Consider the following 21,516-nt stretch of genomic DNA (forward strand, 5'->3'; position numbering starts at 1 on the left):
CTCTGGTACCTATCCAAGAGCCGGCCTGCCGGCCCCCGTCCGTCTCAAGTTTCTCCCCTTGAAGCCGCCTGCCGTGCCCCCGTTGCCGTCTCAAGCTCCTCCCCGCTTCTGGTGGGCCCGCTTTGAGTCCTGGGCCGAGCTCCCGCTTCTGGCTGTCGAGGCCTCCGGCCCGTCCTCGGCCACAGCCGTTCTAGGCCTTCTCGTGTTCCCGCCCCGTCCTGGGGGCCGTCCTCTGCGTCCAAGACGCCCTGGAGGTTGCCGAGTCCTGTACCCCCACCCGTCTGGGGGCCGTCTTCTCGTCAGACGCCCTGGAGGTTTCCCGTTCTGTACCTCAACGTCCTGGCCGTCTTCTCGTCAGACGCCCTGGAGGTTGCCGTGTCCTGTACTCCTAAACCGCGTCTTGGGGTCGTCTTCTCGTCAGACCGCCTGAGTTGCTGTGTCCTCTATCCTAACTGAACTCTCCTCTTGAGGCTCTCCGTTTTGAACTTTCAACTGAACTCCTTGCTGAACTCTCCCTAGAACTCTCCCTTGAACTTCGCCCTCTGAAACTCTCCCCTGAACTCTTCCTGGAGTCTCTCCTCTGAGCTCTCCCTTGAAGACTCTGTCAACTGGACTCTCTACTGGCAAACTCTGCTACTGTGAACGCTGCTCAAACTGGACGTTGTTTCTCTCCATCGACGGCTGCTCCTCTGAAACTCTTTCCGTGACCTCTCCTCGTTCGAACTCTCCACTGACTCTTCGACAGAACTTTCCCCTGAGGCTCTTACCCTGAGCTCTCCATGAAGCTGCTCCTCTGAACTCTTCCCGTAACCCGTCTCCTCGGACTCTCCACTTGAACTCTTTCACAGGAACTTTTCCCCTTCGAGACTCTACCCTTTTTTTTTCGAGCTCTCCATCGAGGCTCTCCTCGGGAACTCGTCCCGCTTGACCTGCTGCCTCTCGGAACCTTCCGTGAGGCGGCTCCTATTCGTAACTCTTCGCGCTGAGGCTCCCCTTCTGAGACTCTGAACATGAGCCCATCTTGAACTCTCCTCTGAACTCCCTCCCTGACCTCTCCTCCGAACTCTCCTCTGAAAATCTCCCCTGAGCTTCTCTCTGAGCTCACCCCTGACTCTCCCTTTGAACTCTCTCCCGAACTCTCGCCTTTGAACTTCTTTCCTCTTGAGCTGCTTCCAACGCAACTCTCCCGCTCCGGGCCGTCCGCCCGAGTTCCCCACTTTGGACTCTGCTTTGCCCCCGGGCCGTCTGCCCGAGTTTCCCTCCTTGTTTTCTGCCTTGCCCCGGGCCGTCCGCCCTCCCTCCCTCCTTGAAATAAAGGTGTTGTCAAGTGTTATCTGCGTTTGGGTCCTCCCTGCTTCACTCTGCGTATCAATAATGGAATATGGCCCACACATGAAACTTGTGCTTGTCTTATATTGTACATCTTAAACATATCGAAAAATATATTACATGTGTTAATAAGCCACATTTTCAAATACATTCAGTAAATTAAAGTTGAAAATATTTTTAAAAAAGCCCAATAACTTATTTGCATAACAAGCTTGAGATATAGACTTCCTATTTCCCCTTATTACAAGCAATCAGAGGTTTCTGTGTTAATGAATGAGCTGAAAACGAAATAAATGAAACACTAAATGAAAGCTGGGATGTATGCTGTGTTTTTTTGCTTAAAGCATATTTACATACATTTTATTGATTTTGCTAACTTATAACTTAGGAGGCAATATACCTCACCTCTAGTGAGTGGCCCAGCCCTTCGTATGTTTTTCTGCATGTGGCCCTCAGTGAAAAAAGATTGGACACCCCTGCTATAGCGGATTCGAAAAATGTAAAACAGCCATGGTGGTGGTCTGCCTTGCTCTCAGATTGCCCTTTTATTCGGTTTCTAGTGGTTTAATGTACCTGCTTGCTGGGTGCGGCCCCTCGTGGGTGCGCTGCGGGGTCCGTCACCAGCTGCGTTGAAAGGGGCCACACTGATCATATAGGTGGTGTAACCGGTCAGGTTCTTCAGCTTCACTCCCCCCTCTGGCATGAACAGAGTCCGCAGCCGCTCCGTCTCGTTCTTGCGCTGGAACTCCCAAAAGTAAACCTACGTGGAATAGGATTCATGAATAAATATTAATGCAAGTCTACAGAGGCTGTTCAGGGAATTCAGCTTCTATAAACCTCCCTCCCATTTCAATCTCCCTTAAGGGAAAGTGTTTTTTATTTGATTCACTGTAAATGTTTTGTTGAAAAATTTCATTGAAAGCCCCTCTGGAAAACAGTGCTACCTAAAGTGTAGAAATGTGCATTTAATGGTGATTCACATGAAATAGATGCGGTCTCTTGAGCACTACAAATAAACATCAGAATCTTTATATAAAGATAAAAACTGGGAAGTAGGACTATAAAATGTGTTGCTCCAGGGCCTATTTTGGCACCTGGCAGCGTTTTTAGAAGATGTTAAATAAAAAAAGTGTGACTCCGACCTTGTAGCCCTGGATGTCTCCGTTCTGTGCGTCCACGGGGGGAGGGTCCCACGTCACGTCCAGCTGGGTGGCGGTTGCGGACTGAATGGCCACACTCTGGGGCGGAGCTGTAGGCACTGTTGAAGGCCATCACACACATTATTATACCAGACAAGGACATTTCCTGCATACAAGGGATTGTTTTAGTTCGTGCTATACTCTGTGTGTTGACAGGCAGGATAACAGCCAAACAGACTAAACCTAAGAAGAAGAACCCGGGATTTACAAAGACAAAATACTCCTCTTAGCGTGCTTCTTTAGGAGATCACTTCAGAATCAGAAGTTTACTTCCAAGTACGTTTACACATACAATACACTTGCTTTGGTATCTGGTGGTTCGAACATAAACAATAAAAAAAAAGAAGAAGTTGCAAAGCAGTTAGAAAAAAAAAAATATATATATAAGGATAATACAAAAATAAGTATTTTTAAGAAACAATTTAGCATTTTAGATGTAACAATACAAATAAATGTAAATGTAACTATACAAATAACCCTAAATGCATAAAAAAAACTTAGACAATAGACAATAAGTATATATGGCAAACTACAGTGTATTATATTTTAAAGGGATGGGCTGTGCAGACATGTGCAAAAAGCAGTCAGAGAGTTGAGCATGAACATGGCTCACATTATTAAGAAAGACAAAAAAGAACAAGATGTTGTTCTTATTAAATGTGATGCATAATGTTTTTGGGGTGGATAAAAAGCACATAGGTTGTGTGAGCGACGGCTGTATAGAAAAGTCTAATCCACTTGCATTGCGGGTGGTCAAATGACTTTGTGCAGGAGCCTGTGTTGATTGAAATGACAGGAAGCGTACATACCTGCCTCCCCCACAAACACCTCCTGTGGCGTGCTGGTCGGCCCCTCGCCCACAGCGTTGTAAACACTCATGCGTATCTCGTAGCGCTTGTGTTTACTCAGCTCTGCAGTGGAAGTAAACAACAAGGGATTAAAAGCTAGGAATTTATTTAACACGAAACACCACAAATCACCTTTTGGAAAAACTATTTTGAACTCGTAGATTTAAGGAACAGCAGGCATATGTTTCACAGGAATTGTACCTTGTATAATTACATGTGATAAATATATTGATTGTCGAATCCCTATTTGCTCCTTATTTTGGAAACCCAATATTCCTTCAGCTCATCCAAAATCCCTCAACCTCCTTCCTGGTGCCACAACAAATCTGGTTGAGTCAGTAGTGCAATACTAAGGCTGTAATCCCTCAGCAGTGTCCCACTTGTTCTCATAACACCGCTACTGAGAATGGTAAAACACTGATTTTCTGCCACAAATAAATAATTACAAGGGTGCAGGAGCAGTCTGTGGCCATCTGCTTTTTTTTTTTCTCCAAATAAACTGACAAACCAAGTGCAAACCAAGGGTGTGTTGGGACTACACGAGCGCGTGTACTCAGGGTCCAAGGATGTCTGCAGACAGAGAGCTTCCGTTTGCTTTAGAGAAGTGTTTGTACCAGTTTGGTGTAAATATAAGCAGCCAAATGTTGTGTTAAATTACTCAAAACTTCAAACATATGTTGAGATTGTTTTTCTTTGTAACCTAATTACTTTGGGGATTGAATCATTGTTAAAGAGGCCATATTATGAGCACTACGTTTTGTTGAGTAGTTGGACATGTTTACACGCTTTAATGTTCAAAACATGCTTTTTTTAGCCTTTGCATGCACACAAAACTGTATAACACAAACCAGGGAAGTGAAAAACCACAAAAAGCAAAATAGGGCCTCTTCAGGACATGTGTGTGTTTTTTTAAGACAGAGCCATAACATCACTTACTGTCCAACTGATGCTGGGTCTGAGTTGAATCACTCAGGTTCTGGATGCTGTAGGGTGCTGCGGTGGAGAGGCAAGAAGGAAAAGTAATAAAAAAGACAGGTTAAATAAGGGGGAGGAAGTGGAGAGACAATAGGCTTAGTGTCTGATATACCCCTTGTTAAGAAGCGCTTCACTTTGATCATAAATAAACCCACAATCACAGTGGTCATACCTCCGAGTCAGCCCAGGATTGACTCAAAGGTAAATGATAGGGTAAGTTACACGGAGCAGGAGTAACAGTGCCTGAGTAAACCTAATAATAGCCTGCAGCTGATAGCTGCTGATCACAAGATGACATGTTTTGCTGTGAGGTGTCAAGACCAGCGGGGATATCTTGGGAAAGTTTTCCTCTGATGGAAATAAATGGTGCTGCTGACACGTGAAGAGAAAAATGACCCGTGAAGGAAACTCATAATGGTGTGTAGTTGTTACTGATGTGAAGGTGGGACAATAACACTTTTTGTCACAGTGGTGAATAGTTTCTTGATGTGCAGTTGTTGTCCTTGGTTTATTTCTTTAAATTCACAATGTAGCTTTATTAGCATAATAAATGCAGCATACCGGCAGTTCTCAATGAAAGGGTTTTTGTGTAATGATCCAACAGTGTAGGTGGTAACAAACTGCTGTTATTCATGTTTGCTGCAGTAATTCCTCACCGGTGAGATCGCCCCAGGTGGACAAACTGCTGATGGTGTGAGCAGAGTAACTGCGCAGACGGTCATAAAGCAGCTCACGATATCGAATCCGAAAGCCCAGTAAGATTCCGTTTATCTTCTCCTCAGAGGGGGGCTGGAAATGAAAATATTGAGGATTTTAAGTCTAATGTAGCAGAACTAAGCCGAACAAATATCTGAGAATATTGCACATGGCATACTTTTTCAGCTTTAATGTGGTCATATAAATGGCTAATTTCACTTTAATAGACATTTTACTTTTGTGTTTTTTCACTGTAATATTCCACTTCTTCATCATGTAATTTGTCTCTTGACTGGCATGCATTAATTGAGGCTTACAGTTATAAAAGAAAATCTCGTCTCAGAGTGATCTCATCCAAAGGTGAGTCACACAGAGAGAAATCCCCGATGGTTGAACATGAGAGAGCGGAGCCGGAGGGCAAAAGCAAAACAAGAACCCTTCTATCCTTATAAACTCTACAAGTGTTCTCCATAAACATCACATTGGGGCTTGCAGCCTCCTGTTTTCCTCTTTATGAGCTGTGGATTCAGGTGTGAGTGTTGGAGAGGGTGTTTTTAGTTAGACACACACAGAGTACATGGTGTGTGAAGCATCAGCCCCTAAGTATAGGCCTACTTTGTGTACTGCCATGGTATCTCTTTAGAGGCCACTTTCTTAGGCTTTTTATGGATTTTGCAAACAATGGAACATAACAAATAAAATAAATCTGCCTCTTCTTACCTGCCAGCGGATCAGCACGGACGTCGTTGTGTGCGGTGTCACAGAGAGAATGGAGGGTGCTTCGTCAGGCGCTGAGGCAACAAAAGTGAGATAAATGGGCTAAATTAACCTGCAAATGTTCACAATCCAAGATGCTAAATGTATCCATGTGCAGTGGCATTCATGGAGCATAAACACAACAGCTAGAACAGAACAGGCAGATGGGTCGAAAACAGGCGTTTGGAAAGAGGATATTTCTTTAGTTGGTTAAAGCACCAGTGGGCAAACGTTTGATGCTGTGCACGTCTCATGGTAACTGCAGATGGTGCACACATGACATCACCTGCTGGGTTTGCCAGTGGTGTCTGAATCACAACAATAGGCTGATTCATGGAGACATTAGACTCCGTTCACACATACATAAGAGTGAAATTGTAATATTGTGCCTATAAATACCTCAATACAGTTCATGTGCGAACATTAAAGGTGAAATAGTTCCATATTTCATAGTACAGAAACGTAATCTTTTTTTAAAAGCGTTTGATATCATGTGTTATTATTGTTTTTTCGGCAAAGTCTTGTCAATACTGTTAGGTTGCCAGATAACCATTGAGGAGTGAATGCACATGCCATGGAATAGTTGCAGAAACGCCCAAAAGAACCACAACATGTTGTTTTTACACTTGAATAGATTCAAAACAGGAGACATATTCAAGCTTATAGGTGGTTTTTATAACCTTACTTCCAGTCTTTATGGAATGCTTAGCTAATTGGCAGCTAGCTGTAGCCTACTGTTTAACAAACAGACATGAGAGTGCTGCCAAAGCTTTGGATCTAACTCTTGGATAAAAGGAGAGTGGCGAGTGTGGATTTCAAACTAGTCAAGGTAAACGTTGAGCATGGGGCATGTGTAACAGCGATGCTAGTTACCAGGCATATTGGAAGAAAATGTCATTTTTTTAAATGTTAGATTTCTACTTAAAATCCTGTGGAGCAACTATAAGCAAAGAAAGTTAGTCTTATTAGCTTGATTGAGTAGCAGCGAAAGGTGGGGCTTAGCAAAGGCTTAATTCACTCATCAGATATTAAAGTTGATGTCACTCTTACCGTCCTGTAGTGTCGTGATTGCTTCACTTTCCTCGCTGTACTCACTGTCCCCTATGTCATTGGTGGCTTTTACTCTGAACTGGTAGGATGTGAAGGGCTTCAGCCTTAGGGATGGAAGCACAGGAAAGCCCATCAATCTTGATGATAAACTACGACACTGGATCTTTAACCTTTCAGCTACAGATATCAAAAAGACAAATGTAGTCTCACTGTGGGAGCTAAAAGCTTTTCAAGCTAACAAGGAAGAAAGTCAGCCAAACTGAGAGACCTCTCTGCTGAATGCTGCATTCCTAATGTCCTAAACTTGTTTGGCTAGTTCATACCATTGTTTATGTTCCTAATCAGACTCTAATACCCTGGAAACATTATTCCGTATAAGCATATTGTTGAAATGCCAAGTATAGTGCAGCTGAGGGAATATTTAAGTGAGTGTAGCAGTAGGGACTAGACTTATACTGTACATCTAAAGAGAACAAATAGAAAAACATCTCTTGTAATAAAGAGGATTAGATGTTGTAAATAAAACTCCAGAAAGCTAAAATAACTCTCTACCTTGATACTATGTAGGAGGAGGCCTCATGGTTGACGGAGGCAGAGTGGACGGTCCAGTTGCTCTCAGGAAGCTCTCTTTGCTGCACGGTGTAGTAACGCACAGGGGACAGGCCGTCGCTGCCCGGCTCCCAGGACAGGAGGACATGACGGGCCTGGACGTCTTTCTGAGGAACCATGGGGCGGCTGGTGGGCTGGGGACGAGCTGAATGTGGACACACAGACAACAGGTGTTAAAAAGGGAAGGAGAAAAACACATAGTAACTTATGTTGGAGGGACTGTGGGAAATCATACTCATATATCTTGGTTATGCCCTAAATTACATATATTTTGGAAAGAGATATTTGATGCTCTAGAAGTATTCTAACAGAATATTGCTCTAAATCCGATGGTGGCTCTACTGGGAGTTTTACCTGAGGGTCTAGAAGAGAGGTCTAAGAGGTATATATTAAGAATTGTATTGACAGCGGCCCGGAAGTGCATCACCATTAAATGGTTAAAACTAAAACCTCCCACCTATAACCGCTGGATTCGGAGAGTGTGGGATATCCACCACATGGAGCAATAACATATCTATTATGCTTACAGAAAAATACATTTATTAAGCGATGATGCAGTAATAATTGTTAACACTCTCGTATGTCACTTGTATTCTGTTTCCGTCATTATTATTTTTGTTTATTTACTATTATTTGTTATTTATTTTGCTTATTTTCTAAGGTAGGCCATCTTTATTACATTTGTTTTTCTTTTTTTAGCACTGAGTGTTACTCTGTTACTGGTTGTCTAATACTTGAAGCCTATTCAGGATTGTATTGATACAGCTCGAAAAACAGAAAATGTGAATGTAACTGAAAGATATGTTGTACTGTATTACTGTCTAAAACGAAACAAAGAAAGTTCTGAAATAAAAAAAATAGGGAAGGAGACATTGGCAACAGAGGAGGGTGGACAAGAGAAATACACATTTAAGAATAGAGTGGGAGCAAAGGATTGAAATCATCAAGACAGGATGGAGAAATTATATAAAAGTTGAATACACTTTTTGCTTGTTCACATTTGCATGGGCCATGTTGCACAAACAAGGGAGATTCAGATGAATGAAAAGTAGCCGAGGAATAAAGTTGCAGAGTAAACAATCCACAGCATGCCTTGAGGGAAGCAGATGGACTGATTCGTTCCCAGAACTGCATCAGAGCGCTTCCGATAAACACCCACGGGGCAGAAACGCTCTGAAAACACATCTGCTGACTGGACTGTAAACTGGAAATGAACTGAGTGCAAAGCATGCTTCTTACAGCTCTCTGCTAGCTGTGCCATTACTCAGATCACACACCTGTGTCTGCTTCAAGAATTATGCAAACTACTGTTACCTTGTGTGTTACTGTTACACCTCAAAATACCACTAAACCTTTAAAACACCATAACAGATAATAATGATATTTGATGTGCTCTTCTGGATAGACCGGTGCAGGAATAAGTACTAAAACCAAGAAATCAGTTATTATTTTATTACTTTCAGTTTCCCTGTGTTTAAGTCAACGTTTATTTGAACATGTTTTATGAACACAAGATTAAGATATTTTCATGTTTCAGCTGTCATTCAAACAGCGGTTACGAGCTTTTTTGTCTAGGGACAACTTTCGGGTCAGCATACAGAATACATCATCGCTGCAGCACTGTATGTATTACTGTTGTTAATCATCTGCTATAAATCCAGCAGTCTAACATGGTTACCTCTCTTCTCCGTGGTGACCACCAGCGCCTCAGCAGCCTCGCCCCAGCCCTTCCTCGTCTGCGCTTTGATGCGGAACACGTAGACGGACTCCGGCTTGAGGCTGGTCACAGTGTACTGGCGAGCACTGGGGATCAGCACGTCCACTGTGGGTGTGTTGCTGTTGGAGGAGTTGAGGTGGTATGTGATCTGGTAAGCTGGGGGAAGATGGAGGAAAAAATATCTTATTAAGGTGTCAAACGGAGCTCAGTTTTAGGGTAAAACTAGGATGAAACATGTTTTATTTGTTGCTTCTGTTGGTAATAGCCAACTGTGCAACAAGCAGATTTGTTTCTTCTGAAACGACTCTATTAGCATCTGCTTCTGCATGCTACTGTGTGGGACTGACATACTGTATAGTTCAAAATAAATTATCCGACAGATGTATAATGACTCAACGGCTCACAGGGAAATCCCCTATTAGCTTAGAAGAGATCCCAACTCCCTTTAGAGCCAGGAAATAACAAGATTTGATATTAAACACCACCAAAGTATGTTGAAAGTCAACATCAGTGGGCCTTACAATCCATTCAAAAAATATATTTCTGGATTATATGCTATGCTGGTAAAATGTCAAGGAATAATGGTGGTAAGAGAAAATAACTACTTTTGTATGTTACTAACCAAGTATTATGCCATTGGGCTGCGAGGGAGACTGCCAAATAAGCCTGACAGAGGTGGTCCGCACTTCAGGGAATAGGATACCCACAGGAGGTCCTGGCACTGCAGGAAATAAACAGACAAAACACTGAATACTTTAACAACTCGGACTTTGCTTACGTTTCATTTACACTTATTTGTTCACCAAAGATTCTATCAAGCTGAAGATAAATCGTCCCAATGTTAAATGAAAGGTTAATACAAATTGTACATGTCAATAGCATAAAAGCAAATGTTCTACTTGGACTATGCCAAATAACATTGTTTACAATTTTCTTTGATGTGATACTACATGCTTAAATGCTTAACGTTGTCCCTACCATCATCCAGAGTCCTCTCCAGGATGGGTGGAGAACTGGGCCGTCCATCTCCAATCCGCGTGAAAGCCAGAACCTGGATCTCATACAGAACGTATTTCCCAAGACCGGTGAGCTGAATGCTGTGGGTGGCGTTCCCCTCCACCATCCAGAAGTGGACCGCACTGTCAGAGTCCTTCTCTTTGAACACCACCTGATCCAGGGACGAGAAAGGCGAGAGATGTTGGGGAAAAGGGGATTTGGAAATAAAGAAATTGTCACCCTGCTGCTCTGTATACTGCCTAACAATAGTTGTTTTTTCTTACGGGACAATTAGATGGTTTTTGACTGCTTAGTACAAGAAGCACAAACAGACCTTGTAGCCAAGAATGAGTCCATTTCTGTCTGGCTCGGGAACTTCAAACCAGCGCACCAGGATGCTGCTGGAGGTGGTGGCGAAGGCAGAAACGTTGGTGGGTCCACAGGAGGGGACTGGAACACAAAGAGAGCGGGAGCCAGAAACATTAGGCCTCAATAGTCCATTGTTTGCCATTTCTTCTGAAAGATTAATTTGTCTATTTACTGTGTGGATGTACTTTGATTGAACTGATACGGTTATGGCCTGTGTAGTTTTGTTTGAACAAAGCCTCTGATATCCTGGTATACCCTGCAGGCCTGCTGTAAAAAAAAAAAAAGAAAGACTGCAAGAATAGGCCTTTTCTCTTCCTTGGCACTTATCTCTGGACATAATGCGCTGATTCCTAAGAATCTGCTGAAGTGAGTGGAAAAAGGGAGCACAGGAATTCCACATTTGAGTCCATGTGTTCTCAATTTCCTCAGACTCCTTCCATTCCTCACTGCCCGACGTCTGCTGAGCGATATGAAAGCAGAAGCATGGAGGGAGAATTGCTCGGCTGCTAAAAAGAGCATTATAGTGCCTGCTCATACAATCATTTCACATATGGCAGTGTCAACTGTTTGTTTCTTTTAATATGACTAATCATGTAGATTTTCCATCCAGATGTTGCAACAATAACATTAGTATTAGAAAAGTAACACAGGGCTTTAATTCATGGACAAATCTATGAAAATATGGTCATGGTTCTTAAATAGGAATGTGTTGTCTTGCTTGTTTTCTGTGTGTTATAAATCCTGATTTAATTGTAGCTTCTGTTGACACAACCTGACACTTTGCAGCACAAACAAAAGTGCTTCTGAGTAATTAAGCGAGCCATGCGTTGGTGTTTTTGTGATGCTAATGATGCATATTTCTTCCCTCTAGGATCATTGATCATTTGACTCTCATATATTTCTCTCTGAGGATGACAGATGACTCACCAGACTCCCTCGTCCTGCCTCTGACGGGCTGGCTCCAGGGTCCCGTCCCGATGCCGTTGACGGCCTGGACCCTGACCTCGTACTCCGTCCACTCCTCCAGGTCCTCGATGGTGAACTCTCTCTCCAGGCGGTCTGCGATGATGTGGATCAGCGCCCGGCCCTGTGAGCCCGCGCGGGAGTACTGGACCCTGTAGCCCACCTGCTCTGCGTTCCCGTTGTACTCCCATTCAGGCAAAGGCTAAGCATGAGAGAGTAAGGGATAGGGAAAAGGGGTCAAAATAAGCTTAAACTGCGACTTTTTTTATAGTTGGCTTTTATACTGCACAATTAATCAAATGATTCTCCAAATCACAGAGGACTAGTGCAATATCTAAATTATAATTTTTGTTATAGGCCAACACATAAAAGGTTTAATGAGGTATTCTGGAACTACAGTGGAATCCAGGCCTACAATGAGTATACTACAGACTTATTAAGAAAATATTGTTTGGTGTTGGCCCTTTATAACAAATATTGGATTTTTACTACGGTAATATGAATATTTATTTAAAAAAAAATCCTTCCCTCTTATATCTGGAAACATATCACCATGGAAATATTTGTCAAAAATAATGGTAACTTGTTGTTTTTTCCAAATTGTGCTATACTATAGTGAGACATCGCGATTCACTAATGTGATGAATATTCACGAGATGCACACAGGAAGCTGAGTCCTACTCACCATCCATCGCAACCAGAGGCTGGTCTCGCTGGCGGTGCGCAGTGTGACGTTGGCGGGGGCCATGTCAGGGGGGGCAGGGAGAGTCTGGATCTTCCTGGAGGGCTGGCTGGGGAGGCTGGTGCCAACAATGTTCACCTGGCGCATACGGAACCTGAAAAAACATCGTAATGCTGCTTTCATCTGAACTGAACTCATTTTCGAAAACTTGGAATTAACTCCTGGGGTTTTTGTAACTCTTGCAGTGTGCATCCTCTTACATGAGGATTATTGCATTTGAACTGAGATCAGAGCACCGGCTATGCATACGGCATGAACATGAGCAGCAGGCTTGTTTGTTACAGCCTGTATATGCAACAAAAACAAAATGTTGCTGTCTAACTCTAATCAAATATAAACTGGCAGCACTGATGTTAGAATGATGATAGCTGTTGTAGGTCTTCAGGGATTGGTGAAATGTGCATTTGTTATATTGAATGTGATGGAGGAAAACAAGCAGAAGACTGAAACAAGATAAAGATCACGCATGCTGTTAAAAAATGATTTTGAAACCACACTGTCCATAATAAGCTTGTATCCAAATCAAAAGGAATGGAGAATGAGATAAGGCTCCTGGGATGAGCTGAATTTAGCCGAGATACTGAAACACACATACACCTTATCTGTTGTTTGTCACAATCTGCACACGCTTAATTAGCATGTTATCTAGCATTAGCTTATTCTTGTTCATACCTTATGAGACTATCCTATTACTATAACAATGCACTGCAAACAAAAGAAGATAGTCTTGTGACAGCCGATTCAAATTTGATGCGTTTGAGGCCTTTGGGTACTTGTTTGTTTGCTGCTATGTATAATTAGTTTTAGTATTTATTTGCAGGATTCCAGTCTAGGATAAATTGATTACATTTGAATATCTAGGCTAAGTCCGGGCCCATTTGAAGGTTTTGTGTTCGCCAATATTGGTTATTTTCGGATGCTCATTGCAGATAACAATATGAGGAGTAAAGCAGACGGTTCACAGTACCTGTAGAAGGTGTAAGGGTTGAGACCAGGCACCTCCAAGGAGCGAGCCTCAGGTTCGTTGGACACTTTGTGGACCATCACCCAGTCCTCATTCTCCCCCACCACAGAAACCTGGGAGCAAGAACAATTTGATCTTTAGTCTTCAGCATAAAGAAGATGACTTAAAAAAGGCAGCAAAACATGACAAAGGAAATGTGAACTTCAGCTCTGGATTAAATGTGGTTCACCTGGGCCTCCATCTGCCAACGGGAAATGGAGGTTTTGCCATCATAACCCGGTTTGAACTGCAGGGTGACGGAGCGTGGGCCGATGTTGGAGATTGCCACATTGGTAGGAGGACCAGGAAGCTCTGTGAAGAGAGAAGAGTCAGTGTTGAACTTAAAAAAGACAGAAGAAGAATGAGTTATGGAGCAATGCACTGACAATGCTCTGGGACTATTTTGTGTGGCAGCCTCTTCCACAGGCTGCTTTTGGGTTGTTGACTTTGATTAGGAACATCTATCTCCCGAAGCACCCCCTTGTGGCCGTACAGATACTGCACATAGATTAACTTCTCAGCCGCCTCATTTATTCCTCTCCCTTGTGCTACCAACTTCAGACAAAACAGCAAAAGTAGATTAGATTAGAAAAAGATGCATACACGCGGAGACAATGCCATGAATGCCAATTACACTGCAGTTATCTGGAGATATGATTCAATCTGATATCACACTGTTTACACTTGAGCCGAGTAAACCATAAGAATGGATTATTCCCTGGAAATCCAAGAGGGGAATCTGAAAACGCTGAATATGTAGAACAGCAGGACGCCTTTTCAGTGTATATGAATATCATCGTTTGTAGGAATGTTTTTTGTGAGTCTGTGTTTATTGGGAGGCTGTTTGAGAATGTGCCTGCGCATTAAACAACTTACTCGTCGTCTTCTTTCCCTTTCATGCTTCTATCAAGACAAGCATTAAACCTACTATACCATATGCCCATTCCAAAGCACGATATAGTTTAAATAAATCCTAGTTAAAAGATATTAACGCCAACTGCCTATTGGAGCGTGGACAGTGGCGTAAAATTCAAATAGATGCAATCACTCCAAAGGGAGCACTTTCTTCCAAGATTGCTTAAATGCGGGTTGTATTCAACATGAATGGAATGCAGATTACACGGGTCATAGTTAAATTACCACTTTTAAATCATTTGCATGACTGATAACTAAGGTGGTTATGGTACAGTTGCCGGCACATAGGTGTTTTCTTTACACATATACAATGAGAGTAATCACCATTTTGGGGACTATAACGGCTGCTGTGAAGCCTGCTCTCCATTTAACAGCCTGTTTTCTCACAGGTTTCACAGATGCTCTGAATGCTGCTCTAGTAGTTGATGTGGGCATTGTGTTTTCTATAGCACAATTTCGCAAACATGAAATCATTAAAGACCATAATTGTCCTTAATGCTCTCGTGGGAGCTGTTATTTCGCAGATGTGGCGCAGCTATTTGTATCGGTGACTCTCTCCGGCTCGGTCCCGGCTGAGGTGACCCGGGTCAGATTTCATTGTGTCTGGCGCCAGACAACAGAGAGAGTGTTCACCAGATTGAAGGTGAAGCAGTAAATATGCCTTTAATAAAAGGTTCCCTGCTATTGAGATATCAACCCGGAGTGAACACTTTTAACAGAAGGGCCTGCATTATAAACAAAATAAGGCTTCAGGAGGCAGGGAGGCTCAAATAAAACATGCCATTGAGGTGCATCTCGGGGGATGTAGGAAATTGCTTTTGGAGCTTGACTTTATAGGAACTAAAACGAAGGATGTTTTGGTCTTAATTACTTAGATTTTCATAATGATCTCTTTAATCAGTCTATCAAGCCCCTCAGACACCCCTTTCAGTAATGGTCTGTTTGTATGCACAATTTAAAAATAGTCAAAGGCAGAAAACCCCCTGGGGTCCTTGAATGCACCTAATTGAAGGTGTTAACTACTGTTAAAATGTAAGTATTATACTGGTGTGCAGTCCCTAGTACACACAATACTGACTGTAACACCACTGTTGTGCAGTCACACTGTTCATGTGCAATATATACATTTACTTTTCTTATTGTTAAAACTGGGTGCTAGTTCACTTACTTTTATAATGCTGCTTCTTATTTTGACCATTGTAGTGTACTAATTTGATTTGTATTACATGTGTGTTTGCCTCATTATTATTTGTAAGCCCACATTAAGCTTACTTGGCTGTTGTAATTTCCCTTGCTGTGGGACGGATAAAGGATATATGATGACACAAAATTAATCAAATGATATGCTTATAAAATAGTAATGGCAAAATAATAAACAAGATTCAAACCACAACAACAGAAGGAAGTAAGTGGCCTATCCAGACAGAATAGTTGGGACATTTCTCGAAAGAAATTGTATTTCTGTCACCACACAACTGAGACTTAGCCCAATATCTCACAACATGGGCAAATATTGGTGTGGCTAGATATCCCCAGAGCTAAGTGAGAACATATGTTTTGTTGTTTTGTGTACTGATCGTTTGGTGTGAGTACTGTTTGGTTCCTGACCTGGTGGGACCCCGGAGGAGATGGTGGAGGAGGATAGCTGGCCCTGGCCTTTGGAGGTCATCCCTGCCACTTCTATGGTGTAGGTGGTGAGAGCAGTGAGTCCAGTGACCCTGTACTCTAAGGTGACATTGGGCAGGTAGTGGGTAACTCTGGTGTTGGTGCGGTTGAACTCCTCCCACGAAATGCGATAACCTGTAGAGCGACAGAGATTGGTTTACAGAAACAGACAGAGAGTCCTCTTGGGGACAATTCTACATCAGTTTTACTACAATAGCAACTCTCGGCGAGCATGCCACGAGGCAAGCTAACAGAAATATTAAATTAACTTCATCAAAAATTGAATATAGCAAATTAAATCAGCCCTTGATACACACACACACACACACACACACACACACACACACACACACACACACACACACACACACACACACACACACACACACACACACACACACACACACACACACACACACACACACACACACACACACACGCTTACTGTACCCTGTCAAAGTTAATACAATTTGCTTCTTGGCCAGCAGCTCTTTTCATGTGATTGCATAAGGCATTAGGCAGCATTTCATGCCAAATCAATAATTTCACATGGCATGTCACTGCTTGTCTCCTGCTGTGTGCACTTTAAAATGTGCTGGAAAAACGCTTCAAGATATTCTGCTGGATTTGGACCTCGGTAAACACTTAAATATTAAAGTCAGTGTAAGCCATTTGTTCTTCCCTTAGATTTTGCAGTGTAGAACTAACAGTTGCCTACTAGAAATATATTTAATTAAGGCACGCATATCCATGGACTAGTGAGACAACATTTTTATTTATAGAGGTCTTAATATGCTTTTTGGGGTTTCTCTTTCCTGAAGTGTGTTATATAGGATTTAGTGCATATATGGTATGCGAAGACTAAAATCCCAAAGTTCCCTCAAAAAGTAGTTTCTCTCCCACAGAATGTACTTGCAAAGCTCATGGGAGGAGAGAAAATGTATGTGTGTGCAATGTAATGTTTTATGTAGGAAGTTGTATCAATTTCTGACAAGTGTTGTTCAACTGATGTAATGGGATATTGGCTGTTGTGTAAGCTCATGCAGCTTAGGCAGCAGAAGGAAAAAAAGAAGCAAAATAAAACAAGAACATTTCATTGAGCTGGCTGCAGAACTCCATCCTTGTACCAGTGTCATGTTGAGGTGAGCTGGATATACCTGTGAGGACTCCATTCTTCTCGCCAGGCTCGCTCCAGCTGACTTTGAGCGAGGTGTCCAGGATCTCAGTGAAGCTCAGGTGACCCACAGCACCGGGGGCTGAGCGGGGACAAATAATAAACATGAGCTGGGCCAATGGGTAAACAAGACACTGTGGAACTGTGGGCATATCGGCAAACTGGTGACGGCATTTGAATTTTCACTAAACTAAATCAGCCCAAACAAAAAGTGTCTGATGACAAGTTGAGAAAAATTAACAGTTTCTAAAGCTTAACCAATTATCTCAGAGGGAAGTCCCAATTATGATGATGCTGGCTAGATGCAGCATAAACTCAGTCATTAACACTTCTGCACAACTTGGTTCTGCATGAATAATAGATGTTGCCCGGAGGATGTGTTAGTGTGAGATGCTTCATGTCCCCTCGCCACCACCAGAGAGTGAGAGAAATGTGGACGAGAGTCACTTACTGTCCTCGTGTGTCCTCAATGCTTTGGGCGGGCTTCGGGGGCCGTCTCCTGGCGTGGTGAAACACAGCACAGAGGTGTAATACTCTGTGAACTTCTTGAGACCTGTCACATATCCCACATGGACGCTGTCCTGGAAGTTCGGTCGCACTGTTACCATAGTAACATCGTCGTCTCTGCCAGGCTCCCAGGCCAGTAACTGAAACAGACAGAGAGGGACACGTTAGACTGAAGAAAATCAGCCAGAAAGCTGCTAATGATGTTTCTGTAATACACATTTAACCTTACAAATCCAACAACATTATCTCCCCTCGGTAGTCATGAGCCACTCTGAGGAGTTATTTGGCATCATTGCTCTCCTAAATATATATTTAGAAAGACACCCTGAAGAGCTTTTCACTGGGAGGGTATGGCTGATTAGCTCCATTAAAACAGACTAGGAAATGTAGAGATTCAAGGCTCAAGAGAGGCATCTCATCATGCATTTTGATAGCGCACCATGTAGCATCTCCAAATGGGAGCTGGATCGACCAATTAGGTGCTTAGTTAATGAGACCCATTGGATTTCTGTTGGGTATGTTTCCAGAGAGTGGGAAGCTTGCAGGGAAGTCAAGAGCTGGCAAAAGAGATGTCAGAGGGAGAGATAGTTGATTGTCTGCCACTCTTATTTTCCCAATCCCTTTTCCAGCACGTATTCCTTTCCTTACCTTTCTATCACCTCTCACACATTTTAAATCTCTTATTCCCATTGCTGCCTGAGTCTCTCCCCGGAAAATATTTGGCATTTATAATTCAGATTGGGTTTGAACAGTGACCCCTCCACCCTGCTGAGTAAGGCCTGTGCAGCACTATTGAACAGACAGACAAAAAGGCAAGGGGAAAAGAAACCAATTATGTAATTAAGTGGCAAATTAGTCGGAAATAGAGGGATATTTCTGGAGGCGGAAAAACAGCAGTGCCCTCTTACCTGTGGGCTACATTTCTTAGAATATTTCAATAAAGAGATGGACTGTATTCAAGAGCCCGATACAAAATAATGAAGACATTCATCATTACAGCCTCACTATAAAACATGTGATAAATGGATGCGGGAATAAAGAGAGTGACCGACTGACAAATGGGTGAACACGGTCCATTCGTCACCATGACATCAAATATATTTTGCCCCTTGGCTCCGCTCCTCCTTTTGCTACACAGGACATGTGATACTATAAGCTCATCGCTGACACTTCTGTCAATGGATGTGACGGCCGGTGGGGACGTCGCCGCGGCAACTACTGACCTTGTAGCCCTGGTTGATGCCGTTGATGAACTGAGGGTTAGGGGCCGTCCACGTGAAACGGATAGTTGTCGAGTTGACCGGCTCGGCCTGCACGTTGCCGGGGGCGATGGTGGGTACTGGGATGGACGATAGGAGGAAGAGGAGAAGTGGAAAGACAAAGGTGTGAGAACACATTTCAGATGACTGCTGGAAGCCTTCCTGCATCTATTTTGATGTGGGTATTGATCGCTGCTGCACAGGTCAGGGCTCATACTGCCATCACTCTCCTTCTGTTGGCACTAACACCTAATACCAGGGCTCTGTGACTTTCTTTGAGTGAGCTGCTTATAGATTTCAGCCGGGATGCAACCTTTGTGTGATCCTTACAAAGAAGAATCAATGCATCAAGTGTTTTTTTTTTTACTGGAAAATGTGTACTGCTATTATTGCACTGTTCCCGCAGGATGTTGCATCGTAGTCCTATTCATTATGAATAATGATCGCGCTTGAAATTAACACATATAAACGCAGACTCATTGAAAATGACACATTTGATAAATAAGAAAGAAATGAGTCAGCACATTAGTTTTGGTCTCGGGTCGATAACATTGATGATGTGCGCTCACCTCCCTGCAGAGTCCACTCAGTGACTTTATGGCTGAAAGTGCCCAAACCCGCCCCGTTGTACGCGGCAACCTCAATCTCATAGTTGGTCCAGATGATTAGGTCCTCCAGGAGAAGGTTAGTCACCTCAGGACTAGTTATGTTCTTTATCTGGTAGTCCACAGGAAGTCCAGTCAGACGGTACCTAAGACACACAGAGGAAAAAGGAAGCATTAGATGCATCTGTTCATTGTGTTTTTTTACACCCTGAATTTGAAATGTATTCCAGTTCTGCTGCTTGAGTCAGTACACTAGAGTCCCTGCTAGGGGGAGACAAAGCACCAGCAAACAAGCAATTAAAAAAACCACTGACAGACCTGGAAAACACCTGCTGTTTTATTTGGATGTAATGAATGACAGAAAACCAACCCTAATTACATGTTTACAGGATTTACACTCAGTTTGGCGTTTTGCTGACTCTGCCTATTAAAGTTGCTAAAGTTTGGCTGAAGTCAAAAGAAGTCATAGAATGTTTAGTTCTCTCTCAGAGTGAATCATTTGGTTGTTTACTGAAACTGTGGGGATTTTAGGCTTTAAAGTAAAACATGCCGCCGGTAACTTATACCCAGCTCTTACCATAATTAGATAATGGAGTGGAAATGAAGTAAAAACTATATTAAATGGAAGATTTTCAGGTAGTAATTAAAGTGTGGGCTGGTGTGCATAACAAGGTATAAAATGACTCTTCACAATGTCTCTTTTCATTCGTTCATACTGAAGTTTGCAAATCTTAAGTTCTCAATGCGACAAATTATGTGAAATCAATCAATTAAAGAGAACACCAAGCCAAGGTAAACAGACGGGATCATATCTTCCTTAGATAAGATTTTAAGCTGAAGTGAATCTATGTTTATAACTTATAACTATACAAATAAAGAAATGGATGGTTGGATGAACAGGGATCTTACCGGACGGTGTAGCCCCTGAGGATGCCGTTCTGGTGGCTTTCGGGCGGGGGCTGCCACTGGATCATGATGGACTGGTTGGTGCGACCGCTGGCAATGACGTTTTGAGTCGGAGCACTGGGGGGCTCCTCTGGGAGAGAGACCCTGCACAACACATAAACATGCAGAGTTTTGAAGAGAGAACAAGTGAGGAAAAAGGATGTTTTCTTTATGGAATTATATAATGGAGCATTTGATTTTCATTTCATTTCATTTCAAACCTTTATTTATGCAGGTGAATCCCATTGAGATCATTGATCTCTTTTTCAAGGGTTTTGAAGATTAACCTCAGTTTAATTTCAACTGAAGCAATTGCGCAATATAGGGGTGTAACTAGATTTGAGGGTCAACTATCTAATATCATCAACGCAGACAACAAAATAAATCAGTACACATCATCATTTTTAAGATGTGCTTTTCTCTGAATGCAATAAGCGAACAGTGCCAGCGGCTGTGAATACAGGCCAGTTTTGTGACTAAATTCTACAATGACTCATGCTCAGCTCCCACGTCATTTTTGCCACCTGCTGATTATATTGAAGGAGGTTAGGCACAAGAACGACTCAGGCTCACTTAAGGTGGACCAGCTGTTCTCCTTTTAGTGACTGCTTCAACAGCTTTGACCAAAAACCGAGACCTCAACAACATGTCAATTTAATCAAAAGAAAATGATCTAAATGTCTGGAAGAGCTCATTTCTAAAGTTGTCAAATGATATTTAACTGCTTTTTGTAAGTTGAGTAGCTGATGTGTTGAATGGGGAAATTATATCTTGTCTAATCAAACGCAGGTCCATGAGAATTGGATAGAAACAGTTTTGACTTTGTAACATAGGGAAACATTGTATCCTTGTCCAAAGAATGGATATATCGTATCATGATAAAAAGCTGTGATTGCTACTTCGAAACCTCTTCTTCTGTCCCCTTATCGTTTCTTACAGCTTTGTTTTCTTTGTTAAAAACCCTGACCATATCAGGGCTTATCACCACCCAAACGATATATATATATATAATATTATAATATATATATATATATACTATATAAAACTGTGTCCCTGACAAAACACCAGGAGCGTCTAGAGATCAGTGGCGGTGACTAAGTTCCAAATGGCGTCACAGAGCGTACGGTGCCAGCTCCCCTGCACACAGACGGAGCCCCCCCGTGGCTCTCCCCTGGCAGCGTGACTGACTGGTGC

General features: G+C 42.7%; 2 protein-coding genes across 5 annotated transcripts in view; one reads left to right on the plus strand and one right to left on the minus strand.

The window, feature by feature from the left end:
- Positions 1 to 21,516, plus strand: part of ptpn13 (protein tyrosine phosphatase non-receptor type 13) — a 327,111-nt gene that overhangs the window by 99,172 nt on the left and 206,423 nt on the right. The window lies entirely within an intron of this gene.
- The window catches only part of LOC104954546 (protein sidekick-2), a 75,185-nt gene continuing 53,759 nt past the window's right edge, over positions 91 to 21,516 (minus strand). The window contains exons 15-37 of the mRNA XM_010781670.1: positions 20,287 to 20,427; positions 19,342 to 19,523; positions 18,737 to 18,852; positions 17,458 to 17,653; positions 16,990 to 17,088; positions 15,776 to 15,967; positions 13,443 to 13,564; positions 13,217 to 13,326; positions 12,193 to 12,343; positions 11,472 to 11,709; positions 10,510 to 10,625; positions 10,158 to 10,347; positions 9,802 to 9,900; positions 9,141 to 9,335; positions 7,406 to 7,607; positions 6,854 to 6,957; positions 5,768 to 5,838; positions 5,008 to 5,140; positions 4,313 to 4,369; positions 3,338 to 3,439; positions 2,472 to 2,587; positions 1,903 to 2,089; positions 91 to 347 (exon numbers count right to left, since the gene is read on the minus strand). Of these exons, the coding sequence (XP_010779972.1) occupies positions 91 to 347; positions 1,903 to 2,089; positions 2,472 to 2,587; positions 3,338 to 3,439; positions 4,313 to 4,369; positions 5,008 to 5,140; positions 5,768 to 5,838; positions 6,854 to 6,957; positions 7,406 to 7,607; positions 9,141 to 9,335; positions 9,802 to 9,900; positions 10,158 to 10,347; positions 10,510 to 10,625; positions 11,472 to 11,709; positions 12,193 to 12,343; positions 13,217 to 13,326; positions 13,443 to 13,564; positions 15,776 to 15,967; positions 16,990 to 17,088; positions 17,458 to 17,653; positions 18,737 to 18,852; positions 19,342 to 19,523; positions 20,287 to 20,427 (3,376 nt within the window). The remainder of the gene's footprint in view (positions 348 to 1,902; positions 2,090 to 2,471; positions 2,588 to 3,337; positions 3,440 to 4,312; positions 4,370 to 5,007; positions 5,141 to 5,767; positions 5,839 to 6,853; positions 6,958 to 7,405; positions 7,608 to 9,140; positions 9,336 to 9,801; positions 9,901 to 10,157; positions 10,348 to 10,509; positions 10,626 to 11,471; positions 11,710 to 12,192; positions 12,344 to 13,216; positions 13,327 to 13,442; positions 13,565 to 15,775; positions 15,968 to 16,989; positions 17,089 to 17,457; positions 17,654 to 18,736; positions 18,853 to 19,341; positions 19,524 to 20,286; positions 20,428 to 21,516) is intronic.

Source organism: Notothenia coriiceps, unplaced genomic scaffold, assembly GCF_000735185.1.
Source record: "Notothenia coriiceps isolate Sejong01 unplaced genomic scaffold, NC01 NC01_scaffold00023520, whole genome shotgun sequence".
In the NCBI taxonomy this organism is placed as follows: Eukaryota; Metazoa; Chordata; class Actinopteri; order Perciformes; family Nototheniidae; genus Notothenia; species Notothenia coriiceps.